At 39.0% G+C, this 26,742-nt stretch overlaps 1 protein-coding gene across 4 annotated transcripts in view; it reads left to right on the forward strand.

The window, feature by feature from the left end:
• Nucleotides 1-611: 611 nt before the first annotated feature.
• SPIRE1 (spire type actin nucleation factor 1) overlaps nt 612-26,742 on the forward strand; it is a 144,932-nt gene continuing 118,801 nt past the window's right edge. For 2 of the 4 annotated variants that reach the window (XM_075213273.1, XM_075213272.1), the window contains exon 1: nt 613-1,039. In XM_075213273.1, the coding sequence (XP_075069374.1) occupies nt 760-1,039 (280 nt within the window). In that variant the 5' untranslated portion in view covers nt 613-759. Of the gene's footprint in view, nt 1,040-26,742 lie in introns of all 4 variants that reach the window. The other 2 variants (XM_075213271.1, XM_075213274.1) reach the window with 2 other exon arrangements.

Below are 26,742 nucleotides of genomic sequence, written 5' to 3' on the forward strand. Positions count from 1 at the left end.
AATAACAGCATTATTTTTAGTATATGTGTGTAGTCTAGCACTGTAATTGCCATTTCTGTCTCTGTATGTTGGGGTCATGGATTTGATTCCAACTAGGACCCTATCTTTGTGCAGTTTTTATGTTCCCCCATTGCTTGCCCTCCAGGGACTCTGCTTTCTTCCCACACTCCAAAGACATGCTGATTGAAATTAACCCTAATGTGTGTGCTAGGGAATATAGACCGATGAATTAAATTTCTGCGTAACATGTATCCACTATATAAATAGCTGATAGTGAAATAATAACACACTGACAGATGCAAAAGGTGATGAAGTTTAAACAGACCAGACATCTGCCCAAGTGCTAATAAATTAATATTGCAGTATAAAAGCCAGTTGTGTAAGAGTCAGACTGCTATGTGGTTTATTTTGGATGACAGAATACGGAAACTTGTGGCAGGAAACCATCTGCCTTGTGTTGTGAGGATGACTGAGTGCAGCATAAGACTATGAATAGGAGCTATGTTGTGCTATGGGAGGTGGTGTCCTCTATGTATGTGTCCATGATCCTGCCAGGCAGCCAGGTGTTAGCTCCTCCCCGGTGACGTCACGCTGTGGCAGGCGTTCCATGTCCTTGTGACGTCACAGAGCAGGGGGTTCCAGGCTTGTCAGGCTGCTGGGGATGTTGATGCTGCCGCACTCCCCGCACTGGACAGGCGGGAGGATGTCTTTCCGGCACCCCGGGATGTGCAGCTCAGGGCAGTGAGATCGGAGCCAGGAATGGCTGAATCTCCAGCGGCTGCACGGACGCCGAGCTCGGGCATTGAAGCCAGCGAGGCGGGGGACGGACTGGACGGGAGGTCGCTGTCTCTGGAAGAAATCTTGGATTTATACAACCAGCCCATCAATGAGGAGCAGGCTTGGGCAGTGTGCTACCAGTGCTGTGCCTCTATGCGGGCTGGGAGCGGGGAGACCGGCAAGCGACGGAAGATAACCGGAGCATCGGAGATCCGTATCCGGAGAGATGGAGCTGTCACCATCAGCCAGAGCTCCGGGCCAGGTATGATCATCCTCCCTTGTGTCTAGTCCCATTCATTCCCAGAGCGGATACATATGCCGCATTGCTGTACAATCAGCAGACATGGTGACTGTAACAACAGGGAAGACGAGCCTTCTAGAAATCTACCATTGACTGTCATCCTACAGTCAGTGTCTGTTGACATATCCCCATGCTTCTCTCAGCTGTCAGTGAGTGTGAGCACTACACTCACTGTCTCAGTCAGCTACGACTGGATACCTATGTATCCAAATCTAAACAAAGCCCATGTCTACGTGACAGTTCAATGATAGCTTCATTTGAAATAATACCCTAGCATGCAGAAGTCGGACCCTGAATCATTGCCCATTGTAATGTTCATTCATTAGTTTTCCAACGTCTGTTCCCTACCAGACAATTTGTCTTTCCTCTCTACCTGTCATCTTACAGTGCTTCTTCATTAAGTTCTCCCAACCACCCTGATGTACCCTAGTGCCCTTCTTGTCACACCCCCTTATCAGCCAATCACATGCAGTCCCTGTCTTTTTATATAGTCCCCAAAACAGTTATCTTTTATTGTCCCTTTGGCAGCCAGTGGGTTAATGTTAGAACTACAATTCCATGTAGAAACAAAAAAAAAATTACTCATGACTAAGCCATTTTAACAAGTACAAATTTAATTCTTTTTTTTTTTTTTTAACTTCCTTATGACTGATCAGCATAGACTACTTGTGATCTGTCTTTAGAATACAGGATAGGCCCAATGACAAATAGTGTAGATGCAAAATGAAATATTAGTCACAGGAAAAAAAATTATTATTTAGTTGATTACTTGTTCCATGCAGGTCCAAGGTATGTGTGTACTTTGACAATCAAGATGGGACTTTATAATATGAATAAAGGAGGGTGAATGATTCGTTCTGTTATCACCTCTTGGTTGGTAGTATTATTAACTGCAATTACAATTTCACAGCACAAAATGATAAATATTGTATTGTGTTCCATTTTGTTTAGTGTAACCCCTTTTCATGTGCTGTTTGAATGGCTTTGACATTAAGATTAATGTGCTTGTTTGATGCTGTATCAAGATTCATAGCATCAATGTTTACATCAGAGATTGGAGTCATTCTGTTGCTCCATGTGGAATTAGGTGCTGGCATTGTTGATGCAATCCTATTGTTCATCAGACGTGGTGAAATGTTCAGTATGTGGAGTGCTGGACATAGCAATCATTGATGTATATGTCAGCCTACAATGTGTCCCAGTATTCCCTCCCTTGCTTTGATAATGTATATAAAAATACATTAATATTGGCTCTTTTAGTAAAGCAGTAACGAGGTTATGGTATAGAAATTGTTAAGGACTGCTGAGCTGTGTACTATTCATATCTGTATGCATTAACATGCGTAGTTCCAAACAGAAGAGCTGGACAAGCTGAAAGACAGATGCAGATTCTACACATTATGTGGAGCAAATGAGATGGAAGGGATTCATCATTTAAGGATGAAACCAAGGTTTCCATGTCAGCTTTCTTTACAGCGGATGCAGCAAAACTCTCATTGATTTACACTGGTCTTACATGAAAACATCCATTTCCCATACTCTCTGCACCAAGTATTTCAGAATATTACTGGATTCTGAAAAACAAGGATTTAGGGGGGTTAGTTAGGCAGTATTACTAAGCTCACTAATGTATGTTGTTTATCAAATGGTTGGACAATTAAATGCTCAAGTTTTTTTTAGTATCTTTTAAATACATTACGGCTAATAGTCTATTAACTACTAAATATATTGCTATGTCTAGTAATAATGTGAAACCATTTAGATGTTCACCAAAGCTGTGCCTAGTTAGTATAATCAATTCTATGTGATATTTTGGATATCATTATTTACTACACTGCTCAACATCATATACCCGATCAGCCATGTCAGAAACCGTATGTTTTGATTGTCTAAAAGCAAGGTCCTCGCCAGGATTTGTATGCTTATTATTAGGGATGAGCGCGCTCGGATTTCTGAAATCCGAGCCCACCCGAACGTTGCGGATCCGAGTCGGATCCGAGACAGATCCGGGTATTGGCGCCAAATTCAAAAGTGAAACTGAGGCTCTGACTCATAATCCCGTTGTCGGATCTCGCGATACTCGGATCCTATAAATTCCCCGCTAGTCGCCGCCATCTTCACTCGGGCATTGATCAGGGTAGAGGGAGGGTGTGTTAGGTGGTCCTCTGTGCTGTTTAGTTCTGTGCTGTTTAGTTCTGTGCTGTTTAGTTCTGTGCTGTTTAGTTCTGTGCTGTTTAGTGCTGTGCTGTGCTGTGCTGTGCTGTGCTGTGCTGTGCTGTGCTGTGCTGTGCTGTGCTGTGCTGTGCTGTGTTCTGCAGTATCAGTCCAGTGGTGCTGTGTGCTGTGCTCTGTCCTTCTGAGGTCAGTGGTGCTGCTGGGTCCTGTGCTGTGTCCTGTTCAGTCCAGTGGTGCTGTGTCCTGTGCTCTGTGCTTCTAAGGGCATAGTTATTTCCCCAATATTCCCCTGTGTTTAAAAAAATAAAAAAATTTTTTTTTTATAAAATACCAAAAACTACTTTAATATTTTTTAATTACCACAAAATTTTCACAACCAATCCTGCAGTATAAGCCCATTGGTACTGCAATATTACCAAGTTCACACATTCAGCAGTAAAAGTCCAGTGGTACTGCAATATTACAAAGTTTACACATTCTGCAGTATCAGTCCAGTGGTGCTGTGTCCTGTGCTCTGTCCTGCTGAGTTCCGTAGTGCTGCTGGGTCCTGTGCCGTGTCCTGTTCAGTCCAGTGGTGCTGTGTCCTGTGCTCTGTGCTTCTAAGGGCATAGTTATTTCCCCATTATTCCCAAGTTTGTAAAAAAAAAAAAAAAAGTAAAAAAAAATAAAAAATTAAAAAAAAAAAAAAAAATATAATAATTATAACCAAATTTGCAAAACCAATCCAGCATTATAAGTCCATTGGTACTGCAATATTACCAAGTTCACACATTCAGCAGTAAAAGTCCAGTGGTACTGCAATATTACAAAGTTTACACATTCTGCAGTATCAGTCCAGTGGTGCTGTGTCCTGTGCTCTGTCCTGCTGAGTTCCGTAGTGCTGCTGGGTCCTGTGCCGTGTCCTGTTCAGTCCAGTGGTGCTGTGTCCTGTGCTCTGTGCTTCTAAGGGCATAGTTATTTCCCCATTATTCCCAAGTTTGTAAAAAAAAAAAAAAAAGTAAAAAAAAATAAAAAATTAAAAAAAAAAAAAAAATATAATAATTATAACCAAATTTGCAAAACCAATCCAGCATTATAAGTCCATTGGTACTGCAATATTACCAAGTTCACACATTCAGCAGTAAAAGTCCAGTGGTACTGCAATATTACAAAGTTTACACATTCTGCAGTATCAGTCCAGTGGTGCTGTGTCCTGTGCTCTGTCCTGCTGAGTTCCGTAGTGCTGCTGGGTCCTGTGCCGTGTCCTGTTCAGTCCAGTGGTGCTGTGTCCTGTGCTCTGTGCTTCTAAGGGCATAGTTATTTCCCCATTATTCCCAAGTTTGTAAAAAATAAAAAAAAAGTAAAAAAAAATTAAAAATTAAAAAAAAAAAAATATATATAATAATTATAACCAAATTTGCAAAACCAATCCAGCATTATAAGTCCATTGGTACTGCAATATTACCAAGTTCACACATTCTGCAGTATCTTGTGCTACATATAATGGAGAGCAAAAATTTGGAGGATAAAGTAGGGAAAGATCAAGACCCACTTCCTCCTAATGCTGAAGCTGCTGCCACTAGTCATGACATAGACGATGAAATGCCATCAACGTCGTCTGGCAAGCACGATGCCCAATCTCCTAGTACAGGGCATGTAAAATCCAAAAAGCCCAAGTTCTCAAAAAACAGCAAAAAAAGAAACTTAAAATCATCTGAGGAGAAACGTAAAGTTGGCAATATGCCAATTACGACAAGTAGTGGCAAGGAACGGCTTAGGCCCTGTCCCGTGTTCATGACTAGTGGTCCAACTTCACCCAAGGATCAAAGCCCTCCTCCCCCCCCCTACAAAAAATTTAAGAGAGTTATGCTGTCAGCAACAACAACAAAACAGCAAAGAACTCTGCCTTCTAAACAGATGACATCACAAATCCCCAAGGCGAGTCCAAGAGTGTTGTTGGTTGTGAACCCTGACCTTCCCATCACTGTACGGGAAGAGGTGACTACATCCAGCATTTGCAGCACGCCCTCTGCATATGCTGGAAGGATCACCCACAGTCCAGTTACAGATTTGGCTAATGAAGGTGTGAATGTTGTGCACTGGGAGGAGGATATTGATGTAGCTGGCGCTGAGGAGGATGTTGATGATTATGATGCAGACAGATACCAAATTGCATTTCTTAATTTCTATTTATATTCTAGATTATATAACGGCTGAAAAGTTTTCTGTTTTACTCCTAGTGGAGAGGGGATCTGATGCAGACAGATACCAAACTGCCTTTGTCCATTTCTTTGTATATTTGAATTGCTAGTTCTACAGTCTATGCAGGCTGCTTTATTTATATTCAACTACAAGTATAGGGCGGGGGGGGGGGGGGGGGGCATAGATAGCCACCAAAGTAACGTGGTCCATTTAATTTCACTTTCTAGCTCCACAGTCTGTGCAGCCTGCTTTTTTTTATCTTCAAAGTATTTATATTTACAAGCCTTGCAATCTAAATTAACTAGAGGTAGTGACGTGGTAGAACTCCAAAAGGCAGTTTGGAAGCCCCTGTACAAACTGGCTCTATTTTTTAACTGAGTTGTCCCCCCTCCAGTGTGTACTCGGAAAGAGTTTTTAGTGCAGCGGGGAACCTGGTCAGTGAGCGGCGAAGGAGGTTGCTTCCTCACAACGTTGAAAAAATGATGTTTATAAAAATGAATAATCAATTCCTCAATGAAGTACAGCACTGCCCTCCAGACAGTACAGAGGGACTGTGGTTGTGGAGTCCAGCGGGGACGAATTGATAATGTGTGAGGAGGAGGAAGTACACACTGTAGGGGGAGAGGAATCAGAGGTTGAGGATAAGGACGACATCTTTCCTCAGTAGAGCCTGTTTAGTTTGTACAGGGAGAGATGAATTGTTTTATTGGTGTGGGGGCCCAAACAAACCAATCATTTCAGCCACAGTTGTTTGGTAGGCCCTGTCGCTGAAATGATTGGTTTGTTAAAGTGTGCATGTCCTATTTCAACAACATAAGGGTGGGTGGGAGGGCCCAAGGACAATTCCATCTTGCACCTTTTTTTTTGGCATTATGTGACCATTCAACAGTCGTTTGCCATGTTCAAAAAGTAAAAGAAAATGCCAACAAATTCAATAAATTAAATCAAAAGTTAAATGCCCTGTCATTATTTAAAACAAGAGGTTTTGACGTGCTAGAATTAGTGTAGTGTTAAGATGTTATAAACACTACACTTGGAAATTGGAGGAGGTAATGTGGCCCCGGTATCAAATTGGGTACCGGGGCCACCCCACTATGCAGTCCAGATACTTGTTTGGTGGAATTCCGACACGTGGAGGGTTTTTAAATTATATTGTGGCCTCGGTACCAAATTGTGTACCGGGGCCACCACACTACGCAGTCAAGATACTTGTTTGGTGGAATTCAGACCAGTTGAGGGTTTTATTATTATATTGTGTGGACCACTCTATCTATACCACACTACAACTCTATACCACTCTATTTCCTACTTTAATTCTATTTAATTCTATTTCCTACTTTAATTCTATTACTAATTAATTAACATAAAGAGGAACAAAAAAAAACAATTTTACCAAAAGTATAATATGACTTAGACTTACAAACACTACACTTGAAAGATCGTGCCTTTAAATGAAAAAGTAAGTCTTCATTGCACGACTATGTGCAACAGGGACAGTTTTTTTCTTTACAAAGTCAACTAATAACACTTGGACCCTGTCTGTCTTTAACATACTTAATGGGATCTCAATGACGAATTGTCTGTAGCATGTTTGGAGGAGGTATTGTGGCCCCGGTATCAAGTTGGGTACCGGGGCCACCCCACTACGCAGTCCAGATACTTGTTTGGTGGAATTCTGACACGTGGAGGGTGTATTTATTTTATTGTGGCCCCGGTATCAAGTTGGGTACCGGGGCCACCCCACTACGCAGTCCAGATACTTGTTTGGTGGAATTCTGACACGTGGAGGGTGTATTTATTTTATTGTGGCCCCGGTATCAAGTTGGGTACCGGGGCCACCCCACTACGCAGTCCAGATACTTGTTTGGTGGAATTCTGACACGTGGAGGGTGTATTTATTTTATTGGGGCCCCGGTATCAAGTTGGGTACCGGGGCCACCCCACTACGCAGTCCAGATACTTGTTTGGTGGAATTCTGACACGTGGAGGGTGTATTTATTTTATTGTGGCCCCGGTACCAAATTGTGTACTGGGGCCACCACACTACGCAGTCAAGATAGATAGATGCGTATCATAGATAAAGTACATTCAGTGGTGTGGGGCAAATTGAAAAATATTCAAAATGCACTGACATTATCAAAAACAAGAGGTTGTCACACGCTAAAACTCCAACATGTATATGATGGAGAGGATGGAGGAGCAGCCGTATGTGTAGTGTAATGCAGACCTGTTGAAGGTTTTTTATATATTTTATTGTGGTGCCCAGTGCCCACTCCTCTACGCAGTCCAGGTACATTTATTGGTGCGATTCATAAAAGTTCAGGGTTTTTAATATATTGTGGTGACCCACTCCTCTACGCAGTCCAGGTACATTTATTGGTGCGATTCATAAAAGTTCAGGGTTTTTAAGATATTGTGGTGACCCACTCCTCTACGCAGTCCAGGTACATTTATTGGTGCGATTCATAAAAGTTCAGGGTTTTTAAGATATTGTGGTGACCCACTCCTCTACGCAGTCCAGGTACAATTATTGGTGCGAATCATAAAAGTTCAGGGTTTTTAATATATATTGTGGTGACCCACTCCTCTACGCAGTCCAGAAAGATACCTTGTTGCAACGTTTTGGACTAATAACTATATTGTGAGGTGTTCAGAATACACTGTAAATTAGTGGAAATGCTTGTTATTGAATGTTATTGAGGTTAATAATAGCCTAGGAGTGAAAATAAGCCCAAAAACTTGATTTTTAAACTTTTTATGTTTTTTTCAAAAAAAATCCGAATCCAATACCTTAAATCCGAACCGAGACCTTTCGTCAAGTGTTTTGCGAGACAAATCCGAACCTCAAAAATAACGAAAATCCGGATCCAAAACACAAAACACGAGACCTCAAAAGTCGCCGGTGCACATCCCTACTTATTACCGACCCTATTAGAAGTGTAGGGAAAATGTTTATAATAAAATTATATATATATACTATATTATATATAGTATAATATAATACAATGGTCATTCTGACATCAACACAAACTGTACAATGATATTGTTCAGCTGCAATTCATGAACAGCATGTCACTTAAGTATTTGCATAGTTCTACAGATGCAATTCATGAGTACATGTCTTCTGCATATTTGTTTTATTGTCACCAAGCCCTTAGCAAAATCCTCATTTTATTTGTTACACATTATCCAGTAGTAGTGGACAGCTTTAGCCTACCATTGCTAAGTGTCGTTATTTGTTGTACACAGTTGGCGGCCCCAGGGTCCAAAATGAAGTCCTCTTTTGTGGACTGTTGAACATATTTTGTAGCGCAGCAGTCCAACTGTTTTGGTAACATAACAGCATTTAGGAGGTTTTATTTATTTTATAAAATCAGCAGATCCCAGAGTTTGTTTTCACGAGCGCGGACAATAGCAGCCAGTGTACATTGATAGAGAGAGATGTTGTCAGTAGGGGATTGTGCTTTGGGAATTGTAAGGGAACATTCAGGCTTTGTGCAGTGACTGGAAGGAGGGAAGAGAGTAGTGTAGCCAAGATTGTCAATATACTAACTGCTGAGGGACACAAAGAGAAGTTCACCGGTTCTCTTCCTGTGTGAAAAATATTCTGTTAATATTCTGCATGAACATTTTTTTCTTTTTTTTTTCTTTAAAGATCATCATTAACATTTTATTGATATAGCGCCAGCAAATTCCATAGCACTTTTCAATTGGGTACAAACACCGTAATAAACAATATTGGGTAAAACGGACAAAGAGGTGAGAAGGCCCTGCTCGCAAACATACAATCTGTAGGTCAATGGGAGTCTGATAAATTTACATATTGCATTTCGATCCAGCCAGATTGCAAAGGTTAAAAAGTCATTAGAATGCTATGTGATCCAGTCACACAGCAATGTTGGTCAGGGGGTCAGAGGGTGGTTGTCTTGTGTGAATTGTGTAAAGGGTGGTAATAGTGTAACCTTATGAGATAAAGAGGATTGTTGAGGAATATTATAGACTTGGATGAAGAGGAGTGTTTTCAGAGAAAGCTTGAAGGTCTTATTGTGCGAGGGAGGGGATTCCATAGAGTGGGTGCAGCTCGAAAAAAGTCCTGTAAACGTGAATGTGAGGATGTAAAAGAGTGGATAAGGGACGCACATCTTGTGCAAAACGGAGTTCTCGAGTCGGGAGATATTTTGAGATTAGTGCGGAGATGTATGTCGATACAGTTTTGTTGATAGCCTTGTATGTTAGTAGAGGCATTTTATATTGGATTTGGTAAAAAACAGGCAACCAATGTAGAGAGTGACAGAGTGGTTCAGCAGATGAAGAACGATTTGCAAGGAAAATCAGTCTGGCCACTGAATGCATAATAGATCGTAGGGGTGAGAGTCTGTTTAGGGGAAGACCAATAAGGAGGGAATTGTAATAGTCAATGTAGGAGATGATGGGTGCATGAATTACAGTTTTTACAGTGTCTTGTGTAAGATATTTGTGTATTCTGGAAATGGTTTTACATGTATGTAACATAATTTAGATATAGAGTCCATGTGGAGAACAAAGGATAGTTCTGACAAAAGGATTACAACTAGGTAGCAATGTTGTGGGGTAGGATTTATGGTTATGTTGTCAACAGAAATAGAAATGTCTGGTGGGTGAGAATATTATTAATTCTGTTTTTGAAAGATTGAGTTTGAGTTGGTGAGAGGACATCGAAGATGAAATGTCAGAAAGACAGTCAGTAACGCTGGACAACACAGAAGGCGAGCGATCAGGAGAGGATAGATAAATTTGAGTTTCATCCGCACAGAGATGATACTGAAATCTAAAGGAGCTTATCACTTTTCCAAGAGAAGTGATATAGAAGGAGAACAGCAGAGGACCTAGTACTGAGCCTTCTGCTACTCCAACTGATAAAGGAAGTGGAGCAGAGGTGGATTCAGAGAAATTAACACAGAGGGGTATATTTACTAAACTGCAGGTTTGGAAAAGTGGAGATGTTGGCTATAGCAACCAATCAGATTCTAGCTGTCATTTTGTAGAATGCACTAAATAAATGAAAGCTAGAATCCGATTGGTTGCTATAGGCAACATCTTCACTTTTTCAAACCCCCAGTTTAGTAAATATACATTTTGAAAGAGTGATTAGATAGGTATGATGAGAACCTGGATAGGACAGTGTCTTGAAGACCCAAAGATTGTAGCATTTGTATGTAAGGTGTATGTAAACTGTGCAGTCAGTTATGTACTGTTGACTGCATATACATATGGCTTCCAAAAAATGGTAAATGAGGGACATGATTACCTGTTTTACCTTCCACTTAAGGAGATTGAGGGATGACCAAACTGGTGTTTGTACTTTTCTGCCCTGTGATGCTTAGTACAAAAGGTTTTCTTCAGGACTCATTGCTGAGCTCATGAGACCATTGTTCATCATATCCTGAGTAATTTTGTGCTGTCTTGGTCACTAAAACCTTTGAGAAATGCTGACAAACAATTGGCCCTTTTTTCAAAGTTCATAGCTTGTTTCACTTGCACCTTACATACATGACCCTAACCATACTAGTATGTTACATGCTCATTTGCTTGAATGTCTACAGTTCTAAAGAGGTAATTGTTTCGTATATAATGGTGACTCTTTCCAAATATTGTTTTTTGATGGTTTTTGATTATTATTATTATTATTATTTATTTGTACATTTATTATTAAACATTTAAAATGTATTTTATTCAAGTTTGTGTCCTTGGTGCTTTGTTGTTGGTAACCTCAATGATAGTCCATGCTGTTTTGTTTTTCCAAAATGCTTGCTATTGGGTTCCAAGTAGCTGGTTCATTAGGTACTTTTTTTGTATCTGGAAGTTTAGCTACCTAGGATTCTGTAAAATAATGACATGGTAAATTCTCCAGAGCTGGGCATCCATCAGTGGACACTCCCAGATACCCCATAGATTGTTAGCTTGTGACTAGGGCCTTCTTACCTCTTTGTTTGTATTACCCAGTATTGTATATTGCTGTCTTTGTCCCCAGTTGTAAAGCACTATAGAATTTGCTGGCGCTATATAAATAAATCATGATATTACACAACAAGAAAATTGTTTTATCTACATTGCTTCTGCTGCTATTACACACTGCTGTGCTGTGTAAGGGAATGCTTTCCTCCTCTGCGTTCTGAATCATGATCCACAAGTATTGTTTATCGAGTCTCCTCCTATGATTAGGGTATCATTTAGCTTACTTAACATCCTGGTGCTTGCAATCTGCATTTTCTAACGCGAAAAACAGTTTTAACACAAATAATAGTTGTTCCAAGTGATACCATACCCATTTGCCTTTTTACATGGAATGTATTTACAAGACTTCAGAGGCGGTGCATATTTTTCGGAATGCTACTTGTTCCGTTTCTGTGTGCTTGCCGTATTTGAAAGTAATTCAAAAAACTCTAGCAAAAATGTTTGCTAAACATCCTTGCAAGCTTTCAGAAAACGCATCTCAAACGCCAGTTGTTTTTCTATGATACATTTCCATGGACGTAGTAGCTGAAATCCTAATAACTAGGATGTGGATGGGTGGGATTTGTTTATGTATATACAGTATATAGTTTTTGTTCGTTTGGTTGTTTTTACAACCAAACGAATATTTAAAAAAGATTGCAGAAAGGCAAGGAAATAAAATATGGACCCAAGATAAAACACTTATCTCAGTAAGCCCAGCATTGAAAAGTTAAAAAACACTACAGCGATCTTTACAGGTAATGAAAATCTTTGTTGGATTGAATGCTTGTCACAAGGAAAATCAGTAGTTAAAGGTATTTTAATTTAAGAGACATCTTCTGTCATTCTGACAGAATCAATGCTGACAATCCATTCTCAAATGGAGCGGGGAAGAGCTTCTCCAAGGTAGTAGAGTAAAAGTACAGAGATACAGAGATATTCAAGGTTTGACTCTTAAAAGTTGGGGATATATATTTGTATTCCATTTTCAAAATAGACCTAATAATAGCTATTGGATGTTTAGTAAATCAGGTGATCATTGTATGGAGCAATCATTACTTATCAATAAACCAAATTCTGAAGTAGAAGTGGGACCTCAAATTTGAGCAAGTGTAATGTGTAATAAACACTAAACTTAGTCAAAACTGTGCAAAACATCTAAAAAAGAAGTCATCTGTACTGTCAATGCTGTTCTTTAATTTTTTTTTAAAAAAACAAATGGGTCAGGGGCTCACTATTACATTTATAAGCAAAGGACCCTTTAGGGGGAATAATTAATTGTTTAGTTGAGTTTCCATTTTTGCTTCTTAAAGCTGTAGCAAATAGCTTTGTTTGGGAAACTGACTTCCAGTGTGGTTTATCAACGAAGTAGACAACAATATAATTTAATTACTTAACAAAAATAATGTGTGTTTTGTTGTTGTATTTGTGTGTTTTTTTCTTTTGTGTTTTGTTTGATAATTGCTAAACAGGTATTCCTAGATATTGGTATTAGATGAAAAGCAATCAACATAAAATTAGTATAGAGAACTATTACAAATGATCATATTGAATTAGTAGAGATACCTTTGGGCTCTATTATCAGCTTGGGGGAATTAAACACATTTTCCAGTGGATATATTCCAAAAGGAGATGTGTGTGCATGTACAAAGAAATACAAAGACAACAGTGCAGCATTTCCAGCCATTTTTCCTTGGAATATACATCCTGAAATATTGTTTGGGTTTGTTTTTTTTTTATTTCAATTTGTATATGTTTTTACAATATTCTGTCAGATTTCCAGTCAGCCCACCATAAACCATTACCTTATAACGAATGGCGGGTGCAGCACATATGCAAGCGATAATTGCATGCAACAGCCAATCAGTGAAGTAATGTACCATACCAATATCGTTACATGGTGCTATAGGTTGTTGGTGTCAGCAGCCTCTTGGAGGCACCTGTCCAGTAAAGCTGGAACAGACAGCCGGCCACCTGGTAGGTAGAAGCTTTCAAAATAAAGCATTCGAAGTTTTTATACTACGAAATTTAAATTTCATATATGTCTAGACCTATTTTAGGTTTTGATTTCTTGCAGTGGGAGAGTATGATAAATTAGCTGTTGCATTGCTTTGACTAAAATGGTTTGAGATTTTGTAAGTAGACTGTAGTTCTCAGATACTTGTCAACATTTTAATATAATGATAGCTGACCTATTAAATATGCTGACAGCCAGTCTTCTGGAGCGAGAACATTTGTTCTAGAGAAATGTTTTGCAAACTTGAATCTGTGACACACAGGGATGCAACCATGTAATACAAATAGTGTTTTCTTCTGATACTACTGATTTTTTTTTTGTCATCCTCTTTTCTCACCCCCTCTTTTTATATTTATATTTATCGTGCACTTACCATAAAATCCATGGCCCTCTGTGTGTCCCGCATATTTAAGAATGGTGCATTGCAGCAGATATCGTGGATATCTGCTGCTTTGCACTCCTTTTCCTTTTTGGGAGCAGTCACCATTCTACAGTATGGTGACTGCTCCCAACTGCAATCTAACAAGTTCCAAAAAAAAGTTTTTTACGGTAACTTGTTCATGATAATGTACACCAGCTCCGTTCATCGCATGCTGCTTCGGGAACGAAGAGGCAGTGGTAAGTATGTTTTCCACTTCACAGGAACAACAGTTTTTCGGAACTGCTGTTTCTGTGTTGCTTTTTTAATAATTATGAGAAATAGTTCTATGCGATAAGGATTGAAAACTATTTTTCATATTTTGCAAGTGTTGATAAATGTGCCCCTTTGTGCCTTATATTCCCAATCCATTTTTCACGTATAAAGGAGATTCAGTTTCCAACGATGTGTCATACGGACACCGCACTGTGCACACTGCCGGCAATTATCCCTCTATGGGGTGCAAGGACGTTCCGAAGACACCTCGCGTTCAATTGAATTCCCTCCATAGAGTCAGATAAAATGTTAAAGCCACATCTGAGATGTTTTCTAAACCTTAACAACTACAAAGATTACTGTTCAAATCAACAGATGAGGAGACTGAGGAATGGCACCTTTTATTATTGCGTTATACAAATGAACTCTCCAGCCTTGGTTTTTATTGTTGATAGTTGGGTCTGGTATGCAGTAATTGTAACCATCTTCTTTTCAATTGCTAATTAGCACAATTTAAAATAGGTCTGTGATCTATCACTGCTCATTTGTCATAGAAATACTTATAGCTATGGCTTGAAAACGATTTGTTATATCAGAATGTATGTCTGTTTGAGTACCACTTGATATCTGTAAAGAAGAAGAACTTATTCCTGGAGTTTATTCTGTTTGCTATATGTTCTTCCACATTTCTCCTGCTGGCTAAATATACCTTCCACATAATCTGTAAAATAGCACACCGTAACAGGCATTGTCTGGAACAGTGGGTGGACTGTGGAACATCCCTTCAAGAATTTTTCTTGGTACTGTTTATTCAGTTACGTTTTACTTTTTTTACTTTTTAGGAAAAAGTTACCCTTTTTCTTTCCTCAACCCCTGTTGTTCTCACTTTCTCCTCTCTAATTCCCAGCATATCTCCCCTCCCTCCCTTCCTTCCACTCAGTGTCCCTTTTCTTATTTTCTTTCTGATCCTGATGTCCTGACACTGAAATCCTACAGTCCCTTTACTGCCAATTTTGTCCTTCCATTAATGTAAGATTTTTACTTGACTGACTGATCGAACCCTACTAATTCAAACTCTTGAAGCCTATACTTTTGTCATCGATACACCGTGAAAGAACAGAGATGAGTAAATTTTCATAACTGTTAAGCATATATTCTCCTCAATTTGCATTTATTGCGTTTCGTTGTATAGCATTAGGCCTCAAGTCTTCCCAGTTCTACCGCAACAGTATCACAGCAAAATGAATTGACTGTAAGTATCCCAGCTCTATTTATTCTACAGAATGCAAACTTACGAATATGGTGCAGAGTGACAAAACAAATATTGTATCTACTGAACTTCACATGTCTGTGAAAATAACATGTTTGCCACAATACTCATTTCATGTGAAATTACCTGTTGCATTGTGCAAGCTATCACCATTCTCTGGACAGATATTTTTCAAGGACAGATTATATTGTGCAAATCCACAGACCTGTAATATTTTATTGCCTACATGTGTCTCCATTTTATGGGAATGTTTGAATCAAAGCATTTTTATTGCTTACATCCATAAAGTTAATAACTTTTGGCCTTTGGTTTAATATTGCTCTTATAGCCCAAATGTACACTTATTTGCAACCACTTTTATTGTTATCCATCACTAAGGATGTTTAAGCAATCCTTATGTGATGGGTGATGGACATCCCTCTGTTCGATAGGACCAATAGGAGGAGAATGGGTGGCCATTCCAGCTGTCCAATGACCCCACTGTTATCTAATACCAGCAGGTTAATACATTTGTATGCACACATTATCCCTGAAGAAGCCCCGTTATGCACAGTTGTGCAAGGGGAAATGCTTTTGATCAAGATTTGACACTTACACCACCGGCTCTGACTAAACAATAGAACACAGCAGCGTCCGTTCTCTCTGCTGGGAAAACCAATATATATAGAAGTTTAGGAACAGAGCAGAGAGCCACTGCTACCTCAAGGAGAGGATCATTCGTCAGATTGACTGGAACCTTGTAGAGCTGTCAATGAGAGGATGAGGCCTGTGTAGTGGAATGATGAGTGGAGTCATTTTCCTCAACTGCCTGAGTTAAAGCGAAGAGTCTTCTATGTCCCCTTCCCTATTTATAATGGAACGTGTCAGAAGTGTCCATTGTTCCAACTCATATTTGTGATGGTCCTAGAATCTTGGCAACTATCATCTGACAACACAGATGTAAAAGCTTTGGAGCAGGAACATAAAGTAGAAGTGTTTTCCTCACATCATACAGCCACTTGTTTCCCTCCCAAATCTACTAACCGTATTTGCCAACTATGGAATTCTGTCCAACTTTAGAATTGACTTTTGTTAATTGGAAGCCCTGAATTTGATTTCTATTCACAGAAAATTCAATTATTTAGAGTGACTATTCCTTCCCAGTTATTAGATACCTGTGCCATCAACTATATAACTCTTACTAAAGATTCTTCAGGACCTGAGGAGTGGGACTTGCCAGTTTTCTCCTACTTAAGATGAACATGCTCTCCAGATTTATATACCTATTTCACTCTAAATCCCTAGAAACCTTTTTAATTTACTTTTATTACATTGATATTAAGTAGTAAAGCACAATAGTTGAAGATCTTTATCTCATTCCTATGCTGAATTCAAGTCTGAAGATCACAACAAAGCGATGGGGCTAGATTATCCTACCTTTGCACAATTGTTCAATAGGAAGTGCAAGTCAGGGCTCTAACTATAACTTTCTATCACATTGGTATTATACTCCCTCAGTGCTGAAGGCAGTTTTCTTGAGGTAGTCTGAAGCTTGGTGAATATATGGTCAACATTTCCAAGTACTACAACCTCTTGGGCAGACGTACATACACAAATTAGCAAAATGACTGGGTTGTAGTCCCACCAGATGCTGCATTCTCCCTTTTACATTTCAGCACTTACTCGATCTCGTCCTGTGAAAAACAGCAAAATCTCTTATTACAAAAATGTTGGAAATCCCCCTAATGGGCTTGCATGAAAGGACTGGCCCTATCAAGCACAGTATGCGTAATTAATACTGCACCACCTAGTTTGCTTAAAAACTCCAAGCAAATATAAAATGTATTTGGAACACTTCAGGCACTCACCATTGCTATTACAACGCAAGGAGCTCCAAGTCTAGTACAATACAGTTCACTGGGGAGTAATGCTTTGCTGTGTTTGACAGCAGGAGACAGTCTTCCCAAATTCAGGAAGACCATTGGATGTCCTGGGTGTGGTGATTTAGGCAGCTGGCGCTTCATGAGTTTTCACATAACTTCTATGTACCCGCTTCCATTTCCCAATCTGTTCCCTGTTAACCCTCTAATTCCCCTACCTTTTTACCCCCCTTTGTTTTTCTTCTTCCTGTCCTATGTTCTGATTTCATTAAGTTAAGTTTTCATGTAATATCGCGTTGTTTTTTTACCAGAGAAATGTACGTATGTTTGTGAAAAATAAAATGTGTGAATGGACATGAATTACTGCGCTCTCTGGATAAACAGAGAACAATACACTTGACCCCAAAATGACCCTATGCCAGTATTGCCTAAGTATTTTTATGAAGAGGGACAAGCTTGTGTTATGTCATATACTATTAAGTGTGAAGTAATAGGATAACAATGAATCATGATTTATTATTTATACGTGTATTGTTTTCTCTTCCTGACAGTGTGAAGTCACACCAGTTTTGAGCACACTTTCTAGACCTCAGGTGCACAATGCAATGACATGGCCTAATATTTGGGTAAACAGCGTGTTTATTCCTCTTACAGGTTATGGTTATCTCAGTAACCTACAGAATGGTGGCTGTTGCTACCATCATGTGACTCCTGCTGAAGGTTGAGCTCTGTTTCTTCTGAATGCCTCACACATCTGCACATTCATGGCTGTGAAGTTCTAAGTAGAGTCCAAGTGCAGCCACCGATGGCGAGGTTCTCACCTCTGATCCAGGCAGAGATCTGTGAGGAGTTCAGAGTAACGAGTCAAAGACCCTAGTGGATGTCACATTATCAACAACGAACATGAAATAGCAATGACATTGACTTTGAAACCTTTGTCTGGGGTCTGACTCAGTGACTGACTGACTGACTTGCTGGGTGGCTTTATGGGTGACTTAAATAACCATAATCACCTCTCTAGCTGCACTAAAGTGCAGATTATGTTGAAAGGCATAAAATGTGGAGTTATTGAGAAACTTAATACAGTACTTAAAATAGAGTAAAATGTGTGTGTATCTTATGTGTGTTTGTCTATAAATAAATGTGTGTCAGTGTGTTATGTCACTGTGAGTTTCCACAATATTATGTTTTGCATATTAGTCTTATCCATTACTATAAATTATTACTGGCAGCAGTAATCATGGAGTTTCCTGACCTGTATTAAGGCCCTGACCAGAAGTTAATGGACCTGTATTTTACAAATTTAGGAACAAATAATGTTTTGAATTAAGTGAAGTAAGCACAATATCCATTCAGTGGCAAAACTATTTCAGGACAAGGATCCAGTTGTCATATACACCGTATATACAAGTACAATATCAAAACAAAGGATATATCTGGCCCTGCTTGCAGAACTTACAATCTATAATAGTTTTTTACCTACCGCTCCTTGTTAGCATATTCGGAGTTAATAAACTTCTATACACGAGGATGAAATACAGCCTTAAGTAATGGAACCAGAATTGCTTCGTCTGTACAGAAACTGATTTCTATACTGCCATAAATGAGCCAATTGTGATTTCTCAATGCAGGGCTGGCCGTTTTGTGAAACTGTCCTTGTACAAGGTTATTAATGTTTATGAGAATTAATGTTTCCTATAGGTGTGGAGTCATTATAATCGCCTCCACCTCCCACTTGAAAGAGATAATGAAGGAGATCTGCTCTGATGAAGTCACACGTTACCAGATACACCTGAATAATGCGATCTTAACAGCAAGTTACTGAAATTTTTTTAATGGATATCTCTGTCTGTCTCATTTGGGAGATTATACTGTACTTGGATTTCACAGAATGCTTCTGTAGTCATTCATATACAGGGGATTTATTCACTTAGCAGGAACAGCAGGTAGCACTAGATCAGGTGGATTAAAGAGAAGAGTGAATATTTCCTCAAGCTAAAAGTAGAAAAATAACACTTGCACTCTAACATCAAATATGTAAGTTCACCATATACAGCCCTGTACACTGCTGGAAAAATGCTTATATAAATCCTAGGATTACAAAATGATCCCAGAGGAGTCCAGACAAGTCAGTGTTTCAGTGCAGTCACGCCTGATGAAAGCGAACTTCACTGCACTGACACATTGACCTAATGACTTAATACAGTTTTGCATCATCTCGAGGGCTGTGGAATTATTTATCCTAGTCATTTCCTTATTGGCAAGGTGATTTTTTTTTTCTGGTGTTTTAACCTTTATTATTCTTACCCTGCTCTTCATGTTGCTGTGTTATGTTTTCGTTGTTGTTGTTGTTATTGTTTATTATTATTATTATTATTATTATTATTATTATTATATGTTAAATAGTAAAAACTTTTTTAAAAAATATTTAAGATGTGATATAAAAATATAATATAACCTTTATTTCCAGGTACTAATGGAAAGGCAGTAGAAATTGTCAATTTACTAGTCTGTTTTTCTTCTCTGTGTGGGATTAAGCATGGGCAGGACAAGTTTTCCCCCCTTTTATGTTCTTCCAGAAAGGGCTCGGCCTCTGTTCCTTTCTGAAGGCCGGGGAAAGCACTGCTGAAACTGCTACTCATCAGCCACTTGTTAGCGGCTTGTCTTTCTGCCATGGTAGCTCTTGTATTTACAGCTCATGCTCTTCAGATCAGCGTTCGTCACTAAAAATAGATGAAATCTTCATTTGTGCAGTTTGTGAAACAACCTAATCTGTAGTCACAGTGATCAGCTTAGTGTGCCTTCAGCATCCACAGATGTTCGGTAAGAACAAGAGGGTAGGGGGTAGCCACCAGAAGAAGCACCCCATTATTCAGAGAAACAAGTGTAGACGGCATCCAGCCCTTCCACCTTTAACTTTAAAGCAATGAGAAGTTATATCTTAATAAAGAAGAACTTACCTCAGTATTAGAGTTCAGAATAATTAAAGAAGGATGAATTTTCCATGTACATGACAAAATAAAAAAAATTAAAAAAGCAATGTAAGAGGAATTGTTGAAATACAAATAAGTACTTCCTTTCTAGAAAAATGATTAAGATCTATCCAGGGCCACCTTAACAACATTATGGGCCCCCGGGCAAAGCAGTGCAGCGGGGCCCCTACCTCTATATATGTGTATCATATATATATATATATATATATATATATATATATATATATATATATATATATATATATATATATATATATATATATATATATATATATATATATATAATTTTTTTTTTTGCAGGTTGTTTGGTTTTTTTTGCAGGATTATTTATTTTACTTAAGAGCCCTGTCTATAGGGCCCCCTTGCCTGTGGGGCCCCCGGGCACCTGCCCATAGTGCCCAATGGAAAAGATGGCCCTGGATCTATCCTGTCTCAGATTCACTTTTTAGATTCACCTTTTGAAAGTGAATGCAGCTATTATGGGAGTGGCCAGAAAAACATCTTTATCCATAGACTATAGTATATCATTCAATGTTCAGATAGCTACATTTTTTATCTATATATCTATCACGGGACTGTCCTGAGCTATGAAGTTCTGGCTTAAAGATATGAAAGAAAATTCTATTCATAGAGGTCCCCAGAGAAGCCATAATTGATTTCCTACAGCAAATATGTATGGCTAATGCATTTTACTAGTTTAGTGTCCATTGATTCATTAAGCCTACCTATTGAGAACATGGTCGTTCTGTGGCCACAAAAAGGACATTATGGTAGTCAACCACTCCATCAGAAAAAGGCTATATAGTATTGTGCTCTGCCACAAATATTTAGTAAATTTAAAGCTCTGACTATAGGGGTTGCAAGATGGGTGTGACTTCATTGTGTAAACAAAAAAACATTGAATCATCTGAACTCATTAGATGCATTATTATTGATATTCTAGCTACTTCAATTTGTACTCTGTATTACAAACAGGGACTGTTCATTTCAAATATTGCAATGTATGTTGGACAAACTCATACCAAAGTTTTCCGCTTCTGGCCAGTCCTACACTAAATATACACATGATATACGCATTAATTCAGTCTGAATTTTAACATGATCATTGCTATGCTTTTTAACTCCAGTTGAGTGTTACCATAACACAGCTTTTAAAGTCAAGTACTTCACTGGATGAAATCAGTGTCCATAATACAGCTTGGAAAAATACTTTCTTGTCCCAGCTAAGAAGAAGGTATAACAATAATTTCATGTAATAATTTCACCTCTAATAAAGAGGTGGGTCGATATAACCCAGGCAAGACATATAGCCAAAATTTCTGTAGATGAAAAAATGCCAAACCAAACGATTCTGAAAGTGCAGAAGCCCAAGAGATACCAGTGGGGAACAGGTTTGCCCAGTTTGGGTTTCAAACCCTCTGGCTACTTAGTCTCAGTAAGTCTTCAAAAACATTATTTAAAGCGAAGAGCTGTCAAACAAAGAGAAAGTGGTAGATGTATTTCTACTGTTTCTGAAAAGGAAGACATGGTAAACATTTCCTCAACAGATTTCTGCAAGTCATCTCCTTCAAAAATGGACTCTATCCATTCAGTAACACAAGCATTTGAACTGGCCAAGGTAGTCATCTCTGAGAACTATCTCTGCATTCCCATATGTCAAGGGCACTGTAGATTCCTCAGATTCCACATACTGGACATGAGATTTCCTTACAGAGTTATGTTGAGGCTGGCAACATCCCAAAGGACCTTTAAAAAATGTTCTAGTCATTTTCCTTAATGTTACTGATGATATCCTGAAGGCTGGGACCAAGGAATAAGCAGATTACTAGATGTAATGTGACTGACGACAGCAAAGGTTTGCTCCCAGATCTCTGGGAATCTAGAAGCAGCAGTAGAATCTGTTCTTGGGCAATGATCTATATTCGGACATTATATATTGACTTCCTACAGCAATGGCGCCATGATCCTGGAGACCTCTAAAAATCGATAATCATATGCTTGCTATGGACAGCAGTTACTTTGGTTGGGGGCACATATCTGGAATCAACCTATGCTTGGGATATTGGCCTTCCCAGTTGCAGGGTTCTTTAAGTTCAATGAAAAAAGGTTAATTTTTTTATCAGCATTTCAGGACATAATAGAGGATCAGGCAGCCAAGAACCGTCCGTTCTAAAAAAAATAAACAAGCAAGGAGTACCCACAGTGGTCACCCAAGAAGCGATCTGTATCCTGGGCAGGCAGAGCATCTAAGTACAATGTGTCAGCAGGCATTACCTCCAGCCTGGTAAATGATGCCTGAATCCAGAGACCTTTTTGACTCACAATGGAAATAGTAGAATCCAAAAATGGATCTTCCCTCTACTCTTCAAGTTCTGTTCCCTATTACAGGGACAGACTGCAATAAGCCTTATAATGTTAACAATCCGTTTTTTCCACTTCCAATAGCTTATATCTTTCACATCTATTTGTGATTCCGAGAGGGTTGAGGAAAGTAAAAGAAGATCATACAAAACTGATCTTGATTGTACCCTGGTTGCCAAGGAGATGGGGGAATCACACTTCTACTGCTCTATGTAGATCTAGCACTTGGGTTGCTTTAACACCTATGGCTATTGACGAATGACCCAATTTGCCATCAGGACTTGGGCAGGTTTAAGTTAATAGCCTGGATCCTTCCCAGATTTATTTTACCCTCACAATTCTGAACAGGAAATAATGTATAAACTCTGTTCTAAGAAGATTGAAGAAGTACTTGGAGATAACTGAGAATATAAGGAAATCTGACTTGCTGCTTCTTATGCTTTGAAGGATTTAGGCTAGACCAGCAGGCCCAAAGAAGAACAGGTTTCTGTTGGATTGATACCTGCATTGTGATGTCCTTTACTCAAGTACTATTGCTTGAATGATTGGTGATTAAAACTTGTTCTACATGGTCAGTGTCGATCTCCGGACCATGTGCCACAAGAGCCTCGTATGCAGAGCTGTACAGCAGAGCAACCGTTTAGTCTTTTGTCACCTGAACATGTTTCCCTCAAAAGTTAGATTTTCTTTCCTTGTTAGACTTAGGGTTGAAAACCTGGTACACCAAAAAATGTGCTGCAAACCATAGCAACCAATTGTTTGCTTTCATTTTCTTAACTACATCAGAAACAAATACTTCACTTGTGGCTACCTTTTTCTTGTTCCCCATTTGTCATAAATTCTGCTTGTTTGTTTCAACTTAAGAAATTCTTTAGCAACATTTGTTCAGCAATGTTTTTCATTCATTCAGTTTTGGCTTTTTAATTGACAAAATACTGATATATTGTATCTCAGATGTCTGTGCTTGTATATTTAAATATACTTCTGAGCTTGATATCATCGTCATCATCATCACCATTTATTTATATAGCGCCACTGATTCCGCAGCGCTGTACAGAGAACTCATTCACATCAGTCCCTGCCCCATTGGAGCTTACAGTCTAAATTCCCTAACATACACACAAACACAGACAGAGAGAGACAGACTAGGGTCAATTTTGATAGCAGCCAATTAACCTACTAGTATGTTTTTGGAGTGTGGGAGGAAACCGGAGGAAACCCACGCAAACACGGGGAGAACATACAAACTCCACACAGATAAGGCCATGGTCAGGAATTGAACTCATGACCCCAGCACTGTAAGGCAGAAGTGCTAACCACTTAGCCACTGTGCTGCCCATATATCCATTCTTCCTAGCAGAGTACATCAGTTCAGATCTGTTTTTTTCTTTTGCAATTGGATGAAAGGCTCAGTTTTTCTTTATCTTCTAAAGTAAATGCAGAAATAGTTCAGGTTATTGGTGACCATTTCTGGAGCCTATAATTCTTTGTCACATAATTCCAGACTGGTGGTTCCACTGTGAGACCTTATTTACTCATCCATACTTTATTACATGTATTAAAATCCTTCTTCAAGGTTATTACAGTAAAATTAAGCTTTTGGTTTATCTTTTGTGCTTTGTCATCAAATGTAAACAGATATCTATTATCAAAATGAACAAATCAGAATGTCAGTCATGCCCAGTGATTAAGTCATTGTACTCCACTTATTTCTGACATGCATGGTCAGTCATACAGTGCTACACAGCCACCACTCTGATTGGTCGATACAGCTTCAGACCACACTTGAAACTGTAGCATATGCATGGTTCATTGTTAGCAAATGTTTTGATTAAATGTCTTCAATGCTTTATGCGCCTATTGCACATTAACTTGTATGCAGCATTGTTGTAGGATGAAGCAGACTATTTAATATCCTTTCTTGGAAACGGGATATTTAGTCATGCGTAAACAATAAAAAAAAAATATGAAAATATATATAAAAACAACACACGCACAAACACAGGTCGATATGGGGTTTTGAATGTGGCCATACTGAAATTCCTGCTACTGCCTTCAATGGAAAACTATCAAATTCCATTCACTTACATTTTCCATATCGCCACTCACCACTTCTAAGTTTTCTTTTCAACCGCTGTGGTTATGTGTGTGTGTGTGTGTGTGTGTGTGTGTATATATATATATATATATATATATATATATATATATATATATATATATATATAAAATCTACTACACAAATGTTTATTATTGTGATTAGTATATATTTCATCAGCAGCAGCTATTTATATAGCGCCACTAATTCCGCAGCGCTGTACAGAGAACTCATTCACATCAGTCCCTGCCCCATTGGAGCTTACAATCTAAATTCCCTAACACATACACACACACAGACAGAGAGAGAGAGAGAGAGAGAGAGAGAGACTAGGGGCAATTTTGATAGCAGCCAATTAACCTACTAGTATGTTTTTGGAGTGTGGGAGGAAACCAGAGCACCCGGAGGAAACCCACGCAAACACAGGGAGAACATACAAACTCCATCATAATCATCAACAAGTAATGGCACTTTAGATTTTTTGGGGGATTTTTTTTAAAGTTTTAAATAAATATTTTGTTAAATTAACTGCACCCGTCCTCCCCCAAAATGACCCAAGCACTAACAGTCATAGCCTGGGCTGGTTGCCACTATTGCGGACAACAATTAGCATGGGCCATCATCCCCTATAAAAGCCACATTCAGCAGCTTGTCAAACAAGCCTACAAAAATTGCCGTCTTTTTTTATTGTGTCACACCACAGAGAAAAATGGTTGGAATATACTCTTTATATGGCACTACTGGTCCCAGCAAGCCTTGGCTGCCATAAACTGCTTGGTTATGCTGGTGCTTGTAAAACTACAAGTTCTTTTTGTTCACTCTGCTCTGTAAATTCATTAAATATTTGTATTTTGCTAGTTTAGAAAGAATACTGAAAATAAACTGAATTCTAGGGCATTTTTAAGAATCATCATCATCATCATCATCATTTATTTATATAGCGCTAACATATTCCGTAGCGCTTTACAATTGGGGACAAACGTAATAAACTAATAAACAAACTGGGTAAAACAGACAAAGAGGTGAGAAGGCCCTGCTCGCAAGCTTACAATCTATGGGACAATGGGAGATTGACACATGAGGTTAAGTATACATTTTGCATCTTGGCCCAGCCAGACTGCAAAGGTAGGGTGACTCATAAGCTAAATGATCCTGTCACACAACAATGTTGGTCCGGGGGTAATTGTCTTGTGTGAAATTGTGTAACAGGCTAAAGGTAGTGAGGTTAAGATGGTGGTTGAGGAATATTATAAGCTTGTCTGAATAGGTAGGTTTTCAGAGAACGCTTGAAAGTTTGTAGAACAGAGGAGAGTCTTATTGTGCGAGGGAGAGAGTTCCATAGAGTGGGTGCAGCCCGAAAAAAGTCCTGTAACCGGGAATGGGAGGATGTAATGAGGGTGGATGAGAGACGCAGATCTTTTGCAGAACGGAGTTGCCGAGTTGGGAGATATTTTGAGACAAGAGAGGAGATGTATGTTGGTGCAGCTTTGTTGATGGCCTTGTAGGTTAGTAAAAGTATTTTATATTGGATTCGGTAGAAGACAGGCAGCCAGTGTAGAGACATACAGAGTGATTCAACAGAGGAATAGCTATTTGCAAGGAAAATCAGTCTTGCCGAAGCATGCAAAATAGATTTTAGGGGTTTGAGTCTGTTTTTGGGAAGACCAGTAAGGAGGGAATTGCAATAGTCAATGCGGGAGATGATTAGTGCATGAATTAAGGTTTTAGCAGTGTCTTGTGTGAGATATGTGCGGATTCTGGAAATGTTCTTTAGATGTATGTAACATGATTTAGATATAGAGTCAATGTGGGGAACAAAGGATAGGCGTGAATCAAGGATTACACCTAGGCAGCGAGCTTGTGGGGTGGGATTTATGGTCATGTTATCAACAGAGATAGAAATGTCAGGTATGCTCTTGTTGGCGGGTGGGAATATTATTAACTCTGTTTTAGAAAGATTAAGTTTGAGTTGACGAGAGGCCATCCAAGATGAAATGGCAGAAAGACAGTCAGTTACACGGGACAACACAGATGTCGAGATATCAGGAGAGGATAGATAGATTTGGGTATCATCCGCATAGAGATGATACTGAAAGCCAAAGGAAC

This window comes from Mixophyes fleayi, chromosome 5 (assembly GCF_038048845.1).
Source record: "Mixophyes fleayi isolate aMixFle1 chromosome 5, aMixFle1.hap1, whole genome shotgun sequence".
NCBI classification, from domain to species: Eukaryota; Metazoa; Chordata; class Amphibia; order Anura; family Limnodynastidae; genus Mixophyes; species Mixophyes fleayi.